General features: G+C 32.8%; 1 protein-coding gene across 2 annotated transcripts in view; it reads right to left on the reverse strand.

The window, feature by feature from the left end:
• Positions 1–3,421, reverse strand: part of LOC127733888 (uncharacterized) — a 120,451-nt gene extending 117,030 nt beyond the window's left edge. For both annotated transcript variants that reach the window (XM_052243336.1, XM_052243335.1), the window contains exon 1: positions 3,100–3,421. In XM_052243336.1, coding sequence (XP_052099296.1) covers positions 3,100–3,270 — 171 coding nt within the window. In that variant the 5' untranslated portion in view covers positions 3,271–3,421. The remainder of the gene's footprint in view (positions 1–3,099) is intronic.
• Positions 3,422–15,627: the final 12,206 nt, after the last annotated feature.

Below are 15,627 nucleotides of genomic sequence, written 5' to 3' on the forward strand. Positions count from 1 at the left end.
GAACCACAAACAAAGGAATCTTAGAACGAAGGTTTTCATGAACCACAAAAACAGGAATCTTAGATTCTAATGCAACATCGTTTGTAAAGTTCAATTTGATTTGATACCGTCACCAATTTTCAGGGCATCAATTCATAATTGATGCTATGAAATTATAGGTGCTAGCGCAGACGACGTATGACAGATTTTAGGTGTATGGTTTGAAGTTGTTTTCTGTCAGTTTCATTAGAATGGATATAACAATATTACATTTTAAGCTCCGACAGCATCAATTGGTGATTTGATGGTCGCAAATACCCGTTTGCTGACGCGTCGCCAGTAAACTTATTTTGCGACCATCAAATTACCAACTGATGCTGTTGAAGCTTAAAATACAATACATTCATATAAATAAAAGATTTGATAAAAACAACCACAGGAATCCTAAAACTAAAGTTTCTACAAACAACAAACACAGAGATTCTAGAACAAAAGATTTCATGAAAACAACTGCAAATATCCTCGAACAAAAGTTTCCATGAATCACAACCGCAGGAATCCTAAAATTGAGAATGGAACATTTTATTTGAACCACAAACAAAGGAATCTTAGAACGAAAGTTTTCATGAACCACAAAAACAGGAATCTTAGATTCTAATGCAACATCGTTTGTAAAGTTCAATTTGATTTGATACCGTCACCAATTTTCAGGGCATCAATTCATAATTGATGCTATGAAATTATAGGTGCTAGCGCAGACGACGTATGACAGATTTAAGGTGTATGGTTTAAAGTTGTTTTCTGTCAGTTTCATTAGAATGGATATAACAATATTACATTTTAAGCTCCGACAGCATCAATTGGTGATTTGATGGTCGCAAATACCCGTTTGCTGACGCGTCGCCAATAAACTTATTTTGCGACCATCAAATCACCAACTGATGCTGTTGGAGCTTAAAATACAATACATTCATCTAAATAAAAGATTTCATTAAAACAACCACAGGAATCCTAAAACAAAAGTTTCTACAAACAACAAACCCAGAGATTCTAGAACAAAAGATTTCATGAAAACAACTGCAAATATCCTCGAACAAAAGTTTCCATGAATCACAACCGCAGGAATCCTAAAATTGAGAATGGAACATTTTATTTGAACCACAAACAAATGAATCTTAGAACGAAAGTTTTCATGAACCACAAACACAGGAATCCTAGTACAAAAGTTTCCATGACCCTCACACAAAAAAAAATCCTAGCACAAAACTTTCCATGACCTATGCACAAAAAAATTCTAGCACAAAAGTTGTCATGACCCACAAACACAGGAATCATAAAAGTTTCCATAAACCACAAACACAGGAATCCTAGAATAAAAGTACTTTTAACATGTTAAGGTATGCATGTACCTTAGTATAAGTGAAAAAATTCTACTTTATATACTATTTTTAGTTTGCTTCCTTAAATTCATACAGCATATCCAACTATCAATTTTGTTAATTCTTTATAAAAAGAGTTTAAACAGAAATAACAAACATGAAATTCCATAAAACCTAACAAAATCATATGCTCAACTACAATAACCAACAGAATAAAAGAACAGAGTTCCAATGTCCCCCTCGTTGCACATATTTATCTACACAATAACTAAATAAAACACTTATTTTGTTCTTAAATCAATTTATAAATATCTTAGAGAATGAAGGCTTCAGAGCGAATGCAATGCGATGTTCGTTATAATTTATTTTTCCAAGGGAAATAACTCGTTAAAGATATTTGATCAGCACTGATTTTCGAAAGTGTCAAAAACAATGTTGATATACACCTATGATAAGAATTGTACACACGAGAGCGCTAACAACGCAATTTTCTAAATAATCAATATATGCAAGGGACTAACTATCTTACGAATAATTGATCTGCACTGATTTTTAAATTTGTCTTAGACATAGATAATATGAACCTGATATATAAATTTCATAAACATCTGGCAAGAATTGTACACACGAGAGTGCTTACAATGCAATTTCTCATATAATCAATATTTCCAAGGGGCAAAACTCTTTAAAAAACAGTACTCTGCACTGATTTTCGAACTCGTCAAAAACCTTGATAATATAAACCTATCATATAAATTTCATAAAAATCTGGCAAGAATTATACACATAAAAGCGCTCATCTGACAATTTTTCATATAATTAATATTTCCAAGGGCCATAACTCTTTTAAAATTAATTGATCGGCACTGTTTTTCGAACTCGTCCAAGACATTGCTAATATAAACCTATGATAAAAGTTTCATAAAAATCTGGCAAAAAAAATGTACACATGAGAGCGCTAATAATGCAATTTTTCATATAATTAATGTTTCGAAGGGGCATAACTCTTTAAAAAATAGTTGATCGTCACTGATTTTCAAACTCGTCTAAAACATTGCTAAAATAGACATATGATATAAGAGTCATAAAAATCTGTGTGAGCGCTAACAAGACCGGACGGACAGACGGACGCTCGGTATTTCTATGTCCCCAGCAACGCGTTCGCGGGGAACAAAAAATGAAAAGTGTCATATTGCTGACTTTGTACAGGCATTTTTAGAAGAAAATGGTGGCCGAGTTTTGTTTTTTAAAGAGTTTTGCCCCTTGGAAATATTGATTATATGAGAAATTGCATTGTAAGCACTCTCGTGGGTACAATCCTGGTTTTATAGCTAGCAAACCTTCCATGAACTAAATGATGGGAGACAATTATTTTTTCACAAAAAATATGTGCACCAATACATTGATACCTGATTATCTGTGGAGTTACTGATACTTTGACCACTGTAAACAGGTTCCACATCATTTCTGTTTAAACTACTGGAAGGATAATCTTCATCCTCTGTGTCTCTGCCAACTATTTCCTGAAAAATAAATATTCAAACAAGTTCTTACTAAAAGTTTTCTCTCTCGGATAATATAATAAAGTTTATAGTATGCAGTAAGGCTGTAAATAATGTTTGTTTTTTTTCAAATTTATTTCCCAAATTGTTACAGTTATTTTTCGCTTTCTGTTTTACTTCCTATTTTATTTTATGACATCTTACTTTTAATCTGGATAAACTTCTAAGGTAAATTATACCTTTAAATTTGTATCTGAAGAATTTTGTGAATTAATCGAAGGTGCTGCACCATCAGGAGGCTCTCTATTACCAGAAGTCTGCATCGTAGGACTTTTAGATGCTGCTGTGTTTGAATCCAACCCATGTGTACTATTTCTTTGATATATAACCGAGCTGTAGTTGGATTGCATCTCAGCAAGATTGTGTTGATTGCCTGCACCCGATTGTTGATTTAAAGGATTTCCATTATCAGATCTATTTGTTGTATACTGATTCACTGATTGTAAAGTGCTGTTAATTTCCGATGGTTCGTTGGTTTCTCCATCTGTTTCAATGCCACTGATTGCTGTCATAAACAAAAGTTAATTTGATTTCGTGCAAACAATTAATCATATAAAAATACAATGACAAGGTAACAACAACAGATCACCTAACTGTCTTCAACATGAGCAAAATCATAGTAAGCTAATAAAGGCACCGGCTAATAAAGGCACCAGGATCCAAAAAGGTTGAACAATTCAAACAAGAATATCAACAGCCTGGTAAATAAATACATAATGCACACATAACTGATAAATGAATACATCCGAGAAGAATAATGACCTATATTAAGTATTGGTTACTAACAAGTCTGCTCTACGTTTAAATGCATGGTAAAGAAATTTACAAAGGTTACATATGTCTGTTATCTTTTCTATGCTTAACACTGTACAAGCGTAAATGGCGATGGACGCCTATAATAATATGGCTTAATGTACGGTCTCCTTATTGCATTATAACAATTACATGTTTGAAATGAAACTCGTCTTCAATTGTATTTAAAGTACAGAGAGTGCATTTTCTTTCTGATCTTTTAACACTGTGGTATCGGCCTGTTTCAACAAATAAATTATGTGAAGACAATCTTATTCTCGTTTAGGTACACTCTAAAATTCACATGTCTAGTAAGGTAAAATTGTAAACAAACATTATTTACACAGTATTTATACCAAAAAAAAACCCACTTTGGCGAGTGTCATTTACAACTAAGTTATCTTGGTTATACCAGAAGTCATTCAGACCCAAATTAAACAATAAATACTTCAGCTGATGAATCCAACTATTCCTTGGAAAAAGTTTAAACCAGTATGTTATAATATTATTCAATCTAAGATATATCAAAGGATATCTACCAAGCTCATAATACACCATTACATTCGTGGTACATTGTTTGACACCCAAAATATTTTTGCAAAAATCTAACTGAACTTTTTCAATATTCTAAGCTTTATGAAAGCCCCATATCTCACTGCCATAGCATGAAATACTACTTATATACGTATCAAACAAATTCAAGTATGTGAAAACATTCAAATATAAGAATGATACTATTGATTTCAAGGCAAATACCGCTTTCCTACCTTGCTCAGCTAATTGTTTCTGAGTTTTTTACAATTTGCCGTTATAATTCAACAGTATACCTAAGTAACAAAATTCATCAACAAAGTCAATAACATTATCATCAAAGTACCACTTTTCTTCTACCCTCACATTGCCACCATTTCTAAATACCATAATTTTTGTTTTAGCATTGTTTACATTGAATTATGGCAGACAGTAAACAACAACAGACAGCAACATAAACAACATGTTTTCTTCTATAGTTCATTAAATGATGAAAATGAGGTAAAGGTCACTGTTACTTGTTAAATGGCATGAACATCTTACGGTAAAATTAAAGACGAAATATATTTTTTTGTATATTGTCTTATAGAAAACTTCAGCACAACCAACTAAACACAAACATAAAGGAGTCAATGATCAACTGCTGGAATTATGGTTAAAGTTATGTAATATCGGTCAGACTGATACTACCAATCAATTACACAATAAGAACTTGGTGTTAGAGGTCTAGTATAGGAAGGATCTGTCAGTACATGATTTATTTCTAACAATGTACATAGCCTAATATATTGATCCTAACATTGTAACGCAATTGTATACAAACAGTATGTGATGAAATGCAGGTCAATTCATGATGTTCAACATACAACTGTTACCCAAACCTGTCTCATTTAATTCAGCTGAAATTATTCAGCTGAGTTTGACTGTCCCTCTGGTATCTTTCGTTCCTCTTTTACAAGCATATATGCAGGACAATACCAAATTAATGAGATAAAAACCAAAATCCTTATTTTATTGGAATAATTTACTGACTTAACATTGAGAACATTTTCTTAAGCAGTGATTGAGTGAAATATTGTTACCTGCCATCTGATATACTGTCATAACCCATAAACACTGTATAACATTTTATCATATTGAAGGAGTGAAGAATCAGTATTTTGTATGAAATGCTTATGATTAAAAAAATATATGACATTCTGTGAGTTTAAGCTAAAGTGCACATATTGTAAAATTTAGTTTTGTAACCCGGATTTGATTTATGACTTTTGAACAGCGATATACTACTGTTGCCTTTATTTACAGCGTGTTACTAAATTACAATATTTTCATGAACTGATTTGAATAGTTGACACTAGTGGATCAGGAACTGCTGCTCCTTATGAAGCACCTGAGTTCACTCCCAGTTTTTGTTGGGATTCATTTTGCTCAATCTCTAGTTTTTCTGTTTGGTTTTGTGAACTGTTTGTCTTTTTTAATTTGTCTTTTATCCATACTGTCTGGTTTTTTTTCTAGAACATAAGGTTTTTCATTGCCCTTTGGTATAATACCCTTTTTACAGTGAAAAACAAATTATTCAAAACATAACAAAAAATACTTCTTCACAAAAACAACAATTCCAAAGTCAAATTGGCTAAACGTCAATCCATGATTTGCACTAAAATAAAGCGATGTCAATGTAACAGCATACTAAACATCAATGAATGGTTAAAGAACTTCTTTAAAATCTTATTCCATATGAACACTTTGCAATAGATTTATGAAAAAATATCAAATTCAATATAGCACCACTAAGCGGGCATGTTCTGATTTTGTGTCATGGAATGATACCCCATATCCTTTGTTTTTTTATCATTTACAGAGGCTAATGCTACAGCATACCAAATATCTATGGTCTAGTTCTGTATAAACACTACTTTTTTTCAAAGTCAATGAAGTATGACGAGGAATAGAAGCTAATATATTGCTTGAAAGTGAAATGAAATGAGGTACTAATGCAACAATACACCAGAATTTAGTGGTCTAGTATAAACTAAAAATATAATCATAAAACCACAACCCAAAGGGTAGCGGACGGTATATAAGTTGGTCCTAGTGTCCAACCTAATCAGAAAACCTGATATGCACTGAATTTTGATTGGAGCGTCACTGAAGAGTCTTTTGTAGACAAAACGCGCGTCTGGCGCAAATACAAAATTTCAATCCTCGTATCTATGATGAGTTTATCTAGAACCTCATTTATTTTCAACCTTTTTTCTAAGAAGCATGTGTGCTGATGAAGCTGCTTGATAAATGAATTAGGTATTGACAATTCACTTGGAAACTCAACATATACCCAAACTACACTTACTAAAGAGTTAATCCTGGATAATCATAGTGCTGTTCTATGTTCCTTTGTAATTTCGACCAAAGAAGAAGAACTGGACCTTCCATCACTGTATTGGATACCTAAACTACGTACTTGTCCTTACAAACAACGATATTTTGCTGGGTCTCCCAAGTGCGCCATGAAACCTCTATTTAAATTATTAACATCAATCTTATCAACAGTCAAAGCCGGGCTTCAAAGTTATTGTGAAACTACTCATTCCAGAGGTGGCGTGAATCAGATGAGGATACTCAAAAAGTCAATAGATCTTTTAGACTACAAACAATCTAAACTCTTTCATCTTGCAAAAGTATTAAAACAGTTGACTACACTTTACACAAGTATTCCCAATTCCAAACTAAAAGACAAATTGAAAGAGTTGGTCCTTCTTTGTTTCATAAAAAAGAATGTCCAACGTAGATACAAGTATCTTGTCTTAGGGAGGGATAAATCCTACTTTGTAAAAAATAACTCTGATTCAAACAATAAATTTCTGAAACTGACATTTTCAAGATACTTAATTTTTTTATTGTCAACATATTTGTAACGTTTGGAGAACGTGTTTTTCAACAAACAATTAGCATTCCCAATGGAAAAACTGCCCCCCTTTTCTTGCCGACTTGTTCCTTTATTCATATGAGGCTGATTTCATACAGGAACTTCTTAGGAAGAAAGAATAGAAGTTAGCAGTATCCTTTAACTTTACTTTCTGCTATATAGATGATGTTCTCTCATTTAATAATTCTAAATTTGGTGACTATGTTGAACGCATCTATCCCATCGAACTTGAGATAAAGGATACAACAGATACAGTTAAGTCTGCCTCATATCTTGACTTACATCTAGAAATTGACAATGAGGGTCGGTTGAAAACAAAACTTTACGACAAAAGAGATTATTTCAGCTTCCCAATTGTGGTAGCAATACACAGTTAGGAAAAAAACTTAAAATTGACACTCATAATTTTAAACCACCCTCTTTCTCTTGCTTTCTAACAAATAAGGTTTTTTGTTTGTGTTATGCATGTGCATATATATGGAAACAGCATCTTCCATAGATTTGATTTCCAATAGTTATAATGGTGAAAAATAATCTCTTTTTGGTGTAACAATGGCAACAATCTGCATTTATTTGATACAAAATATTGCAAACAGGAGGATAAAAATGTCACAAAAATCCCCAAAATTTGGTCCAAAGTTGGATTTTAATCTATTAGAGTGATACCTTTCCTGAAACCATAGACATCCAGTTTTTGGTGCGGTTCGTGTTGTTGTTGTACCCCTATTTGTGACATTTTGTTCACGCATCATTGTCAATATAATAAAATTTGATGCGACTGTCGTACAAGTGAGAGGTTTAGCGCTATAAAACCAGATTCAATCCACCATTTTCTACATAAGAAAATGCCTGTACCAAGTCAGGAATATGACAGTTGTTGTCCATTCGTTTGATGTGTTTGTGCTTTTGATTTTGCCATTTGATTAGGGACTTTCCGTTTTGACTTTTCCTCGGAGTTCAATATTTTTGTGATTTAACTTTTTATCTATCAAGATGTCCAAAAAAAAATCATATGCATTTCTGCTCATTTTTCCATAAAATTGAATTGATTAGTTCGAGGGTCAAATTTCTTGACCTATGGGCGGTACGGATGTGAAAAATACGGACTGTCAAACAGAAAAATGGCCTATAAAACATGCAAAAAACAATCTTGATGTTCATATAAACCCACTTAGAAGGCTATATTATTCCTCAGCTGTCTAAAAATCAATTTTATTGTACAAAAAGTTTTATATTTAAAAAATTCACCATGGCCAAAATGCGAAACTAAACTTCTAACTGTTTATTGCTACCTGTGAACTTTCCATTTCTATGTAGCAACACTCCAGCAGTGCCTGCATACGGAGTATATTTCTTCCAGTTGATACGATATTCCAGGGCTTGTATTTCCTATCATGATTTCCTTGATAGTGGGTTTTTGCTCACAAGGGCTATTAAACCAAGAGTTCCTAGTGGTAAAGTTGAAATCATTCCTTCGTAAGTTTTATGGACGCCATCACCAGTTGGTTGACCGTTATGAAATATCCGTTTCACAGAAGATAACGGATATGTTCCTACTGTTGTAACTACAATCCCGTCCCCTTTTCCCGAATGTGACCTACCGAATTAGACTTATTACCGGGTTTGTACTAATATGAGCAACACGACGGGTGCCACAAGTGGAGCAGGATCTACTTACAATTCCGGATCACCTGAGATCACCCCTTGTTTTTGGTGGGGATTCGTGTTGCTCAGTCTTTAATTTTATATGTTGTGTTTTGTAAACTACTATTAGTCTGTTTGTCTTTTTCTTTTTAGCCATAGCGTTGTCAGTTATGAGTTTGAATGTCCCTCTGGTATCTTTTGCCTCTCTTTCAGAACTGTAAAAATTCATATTACTTATTGTATATCGAACCGTCTCAGAAAACATAATATAAGATCGTATAATTACACAATAAAACCCTTGGTAACATTCAATACATGACGCATTATAGCACGCACACATGAATCTTGATAATGAATTTCAGGAAGCTGTAGTTTCAAAGAAAATGAGACAAAAATTGTTTGGGATATACGGAAACACAGGGCCACTTCAACCAGTATCATAAAAAGCACAAGTCATCTACAAAATTAATATTTATTTTTAAATCCTTTATCATCAAAATTTCAAATTGATTAGAGTACTTTCTATGGATAATTACCTTAGCAACACAAAAAGCATTAGTTAAAAGGACTACTATCATTTCAATTATTTATATATTTTTAATAATATTTTACCTTGTATTCGAACATGAGCTGTTTGAAGGTGTTGGTAATTGCCTCTGTCAGAAGGGTTAACCCGTATCAAAGGAACAACATCTGCTCCAGTAGTAGGTACAGGTTGCTTGACCTTGACCAAAATATTTCTAAACTTTTCCCACTCCTCATGTTCATTTTGCCAGTTAGCACTAAAGGATAGACCAATCATTGTATTGAATGCCTCTGGAATTTGTTGATCTTTTAAATTTATATGTATGGCAATAAATCTTTTCGAGTCACTCTGGTTTAACAATTTAGCAAATGTAGCATGAGAGATGTACTTTCCCCAAGCATCTGTTAAAAACCCCCTTGTACATAAAACAACAATAAATCTTGATGCATCCACTGTTTCAAACAATTCATCAAATATATCACTCCCTGGTGTCGCATTGCGTTCATGATAATAGCTATCGTCAAAACCCCATGTTGCCATTTTATCTACTGCAAACTTAACAAACTTATAGGATAATACATAGTCAGGGTTTGTATTCCGATTGATACTAAGCCAAGGTTTGTTATAAATAAACATTGCACTATATCTTCTTTCCATTGCATCTGCCATTATTTCATACAAATACAAAATTCAAAATTTTAAAAAGTTTGCAGGTGTAAAGAAACATTTTCATATAATGTACACTTTTCGAATCTCCAAAGAGACATAAGAACTCTATCTGAAAAATAAAATTATTAAATTATAGCTATCATGACCTAGAATTTCAATGTTCATGTTCATGTATGAGTTGAAAATACATGAAATAAGTATACATCACTAGAAACAGTTCTCCACTGTTTTATTAATTTGATAGTGGCAGTTATCGTGCCTTCACTAAATAGTGAAATGTTAGTTTATATTGAGCCAAGTATGACTGTTTTAACCTTCATTTTAGGTGTGGGCTCTTTAGCTCTTTCATGAACACCCCTAACATACCTAATGAAGAAATGAGAATGATAAACCACCATTCCCTATGAGAAATTGAAAAATCGTCTAAAAGAAATAATCCACAATGCTTTTCAACATAAAAATGGTAGCATATGCCATAAATTTATTACGTTGGGATACCATAAGGCATATTTTGTTAATAGTGAACAAAAAGGTAAAACATGCTACACAGAGGAACAAGTGATTAGTATGCTGGAGTTTCTTATTGACAACATATTTGTTGAATTTGGAGATAGACTTTTTCAACAAATTGTCGACATTACAATAGGAACGAATTGTGTGCCTCTACTTGCCGACCTCTTCTTATTTCCATATGAGTCGGAATTCGTGCAGACACATGTCAAAAACAAGAAGATCAAAGAAGCCGGATCATTTAATTTCACATTTAGATATATGGACGATGTTCGTTCTATTAACAATCCAAACTTTTCTGATTTGGGTTCCATTGATATATCCTCCAGAATTAAAAATAAGATTAAAGAAACAACAGACACGGCTTCCTCTGCCTCGTTTTGCCTGGCATTTAATAGCAGGTATATATAATAATGCATAAAAAGCAGAGCAAAAGGCCATAAATAAAAAGAAAGAAAGAAATTTCAGCTATGAAGCAGCACTGGATGGAAACGGCAAGAACTGCAGTTGCATTTTTGACCCCCACACCAGGAATTTATATAAATCTTTAATTGGACAAAAGAGGTCATAATTCTAGCCTCATCGGGAAGGAAGTTCCATACTTGTGCTGCCTCAAATCTAAAAGATCTTTTACCATAACTTGAGGTTCTTGGTCTAGGTACCTCAGCAGTGTTCACATACCTGAAATTATATGAATTGTTTTTTATAACAACTAGATCTTGAATAAATAAAGGACATTTTTTATTAATTATTTCAAAGGTCTCCAAGGCAATTGAGCGAATTCTACGAGTTTTTAGTGATGAATGGTTTGAAATCTGCAGGAGTGTTTCGTACGAGTTCTAAATAAAACGAAGCGCTTGTTCTTGTATTTTTTCTATTTTTCTGGTATTTTGTTCCCCACAGAAATGCCAAGTCAAAGGGCAGTAACTAAAGTTTGACATAGCAAATGAGTAATAAATTGTAAGTTTACTCAGTTTGTTTAGGTGTTTCCTAATTCTTTTCAAAACATTTAATTGCCTTGAAGCCTTTTTACAAATATTTGAAATATGTAAATTGAAGTTTAATTTAAAATCAATTGTAACTCCAAGTAGTTTTACCTCATCCTCACATGATATAGAAATACCATTCAAATCAAACACAATCTTTTTATCTTGTGTTTTTTTTGCCAAGAGAGATAGCTTGAAATTTCTCTGGGTTGGCTTGAATTTTATATGAAGAAAACCAAATCAAATAATTGCTGTCTTCCTCAAGAGCAGAAATTACATCTTATAAGGAATTTTAAGCCTTTGACAAAGTATTGTCATCAGCATATTTATATAAAGAACATTTCTTTTACAAAAAAGAACAAATCATTTATAAAAATATAACATAGGATGGGTCCAAGGATGGAACCTTGTGGTACCCCTGTAGATAGGTCAAGCATACCACTTAAATTTTGGTTTACTTTCACACACTGTTTTCTTTTTGTTAAATAACTATATAACATATCAAGTGAGGATTTTGAGAGTCCATAAGCTTTTAGTTTCAGTAGCAGTAAGTCATGGGGGAGACAGTCAAAAGCTTTTGACAAGTCCATAAGGATAGCTGCAAGGTATTTATTTTTTGGTCTAAGGCTAATTTCCAATCTTCAATCACTCTTAATAAAGTTGACTGACATCCAAAACCTGATCTAAAAGCTGCCAAAAATGGATTGAAGATATTATCAAATTACTGTACTAATTGTACTTCTATGGCATTTTCAAAAATTTTAGAAAAGGCCGGTAATACACTTACCGGTCTATAATTTCCTTTTTCTAATACAATATTCCGTATCAACTTCACAAATAATACACGATGGTCTTGAAGTGTAGTTGCTAGGTACTGACATTGTTTGTCATCTTAATTACGTGTTATAGTGTTCTTTTATTTGTCTTTGAAAATTATTACTTTTACTATTTAGTCAATTTTTGGTAATATCCATTATACGTGGATCGGTACTTATATACCCCGTCATTGTGTTTTTGTGTTAATTTGTATTATTGTCTTTCATTTTCGCTAATGTGCTTTTTCTATATACCTTTTTGTTTTTCTTTGTTGACATATTTGTTTGTTTTTGTAGTAAAGATTATAACGCTATGTTGACTGCTGTGCCCCTATTTTTGACATTTTTACCTATTATGCCTGTTTGTTCACACGTTGTTGTCAGCATAATGGAATTTTATGCGACTGTCATACAAGTGAGAGGTTAAGCTAGCTATAAAACCAGTAAGAAAATGCCTGTACCAAGTCAGGAATATGACAGTTGTAATCCATTCGTTTGGTGTGTTTGAGCTTTTGATTTTGCCATTTGACTAGGGACTTTCCGTTATGAATTTTCCTAGGAGTTCGTTTTTTTTGTTACTATTTTACATTTTTTTTTATACGGAACAGTTTTTGTGTGTAATGCCAAATGTACATCAACTTCATAATGCATCAACAAGTTAAAAAAATATTTCTCACAATGAGACAAAACTTATTAATTCTTCAGTAGATTATTTTTCATTTACAGATTTTCATTTGTGTCATTTGCATATACTGAATAAATACAGACATTTACAGTTACTTCTGTCAGAGGGGCAGAAATGAATGAAAGTCATGAATTCAATAGTGTTTAGAATAATAAATAAATTTAGTCATGCTTCTTATTGACCTGATAGATTTAAAATAGCTCTTTTGTAGCTGCGCTAGTGGAGTACTCATTTAGCTTAGTTGGGACTATTCGCCAAAAATCACGTTAATCACACTGGGGCAATCCGCCCTCATTTATATCACATATTTTATTCTCCTCGATTGTGACATCAATGGACTTGTGCTTGCAGGAGCAACACATGTTAAATGGTTGCTTCCGTACCTTTCCGAAGCAGCTGAGTTTAACCCCGTTTTTTGGTGTTTTTGTCGTGTTGCTCAGTCTTTATTTTTCAATTTAGTATTTTATGGTCTTTGTCGTCTTTTCGTTATTTTTTCATTTTTTTTTGCCATGTCGTTTTATCTTTTTTATTGTTTTGTTGTTTGATGGTTAAATATACTATATCTGCATTAATAAGTTTGCTGAAATAAAAATAAAATAACACCAGAAAAGAGGTGCTTCAAATGTAAAATGATTAGAACTGGAGTTTTTGGAGAAATTGTAATATTATTACATAAATAGGAGGAATAAATTAGATAAACATAAATGTCATGATAAAACTTAGCATGCGTAGTTATGATTATATGATAAGAAGAAAATTCCTTATAACTATTATCATATCTGAAAATTATGTCAGTTGTCAGCTGATTGGATTATAAATGTTTGCCCCGAAAAAAGTTCATGTGTACTGCATTTACATAACTGGACAGAGGCAGATCCAGGGGGTGTAACCTGGTGCACGTGACCCCCGGAGGTCAAATAGTATATAATACAATTATTGATTGATTTGCTAATAAACTTGTCATTCTATTCCAATACACCTAACATGTAAATAATTACCAATCATTATTTACTAATTCGATTTCTTTGATGTGGAGACGTGAAAATAAAGAAACAATTCTCAACATTAACTTTTTTTCCTTTTCTTTACTAAAGTTTATTTATATTTGAAGGTACAGATTTAATTCCTGAATTTCTCTCGATCAATAATGTTTTGTCAAAATAAAAACTATTTGTCATTCATTTATTATTATTATTAGCACCCTAATCGAATGTCCTTCAAATTCTGGGTTCGTTAGTGTTTTACCTGCTTTTCTTCATAATAGACCATGAATCAGTCCCATTCTGAAAAACCAACAACTCTTAATGAACCTAGCATTGTTATGACTCTTGTTCTCTTGAAGATGGATATAAAAAAATCCAGACATACGTATGATAATCGAAAACTTAAAACTGTTTCTTGATTTTTTTAAGCCAGAGTGAACTATTGTTAGAAGTAAAACCGTGATTTTATTTCTGTTGAAAGGTAATAGTAACAAAACAAAGTCAGCACCCTAAAGCCTTTAAAAACACAACAAGTTTGACTTTTCAAACATCTGTTATTCTTAAAATTGTCTGCACGACAAGTGTTATCATGCAGATGAAAATGTCACCATTAAGATAGGAAGCTCAGGTTCCTGAAAATTTTGTTGGTAACATAAAAATGAGGCAGAAATGACTAAATGGATTAGCACTGATGCACGTGCATCATAATTGATTGATTGTTGTTTCTGATGGCACAGTGGCAAATTTTCATGCATATTCAGAACAAGAACAAATAAACAATGAAGACAATTAGGTAGATCCTATAATAAGGGTTAAGAGGGATAAATGGCGCGCAATTTGGACACCAAATGAAAAATGAAGGTACATTGGATAGGGACATAAATTCAGCTTTGCAACAGGTCACTTACTGACCCGTCTTTACACGAGGCATAAGATTTAACGTCCCAATTCTGACTGGACATGGCTGCGAATTTTTGCCGCCCGCACACAAAACGGGCACCCTATTGGCTAATTGGCTAATGCCGGTTGGAAGACCAAGGTATGAACATTTGTTTCATAACCCAGTCAACCCTTTCAGTTTGCACGTACATTATGATTTGACAAGACTTATATGGGCTCGTTTACACTTTTTCCTGTAGGCATCAAAGATAAATAAATTATAATCAATTTTGTAAATATATTCATCATAGATACTACGTAAACCATGGGTTACCATTCGCTTTGTTACTACCTTCAAAACCTTAATTATCAATATAAGAATGAAACGTTTTAGAAGTGCACATTCGTGACAACCCCATTTAAAATTCCTAGATCTGCCCTTGCTGGATAACACACACATACACATGTAAGATCAAAGGAGCCAAGGAAAAGCCATGAAAATGAATTTGCTTCTAGTTTTACAAACTAAACTTACAAGTTAACTGTCACAAATAAAACAAACCAGTAAGCCTGAAAATCCGTCAATGAATCAACAATTAACCAAAAATAATCTTGAAAATATTATAATTGCTTGTCGACTTTACCTTTTATATTGGTAACTATTACAAGTACTCACAAGTACTCACAAAACTAATGGTCTTCTAGTTATATGAGAAAAAACCTATAGTGAAAGTGGAATTTGTAGGGATTTCCCATTAGTT

The sequence above is a fragment of the Mytilus californianus genome, unplaced genomic scaffold (genome assembly GCF_021869535.1).
Source record: "Mytilus californianus isolate M0D057914Y unplaced genomic scaffold, xbMytCali1.0.p SCAF_3, whole genome shotgun sequence".
Taxonomy (NCBI): domain Eukaryota; kingdom Metazoa; phylum Mollusca; class Bivalvia; order Mytilida; family Mytilidae; genus Mytilus; species Mytilus californianus.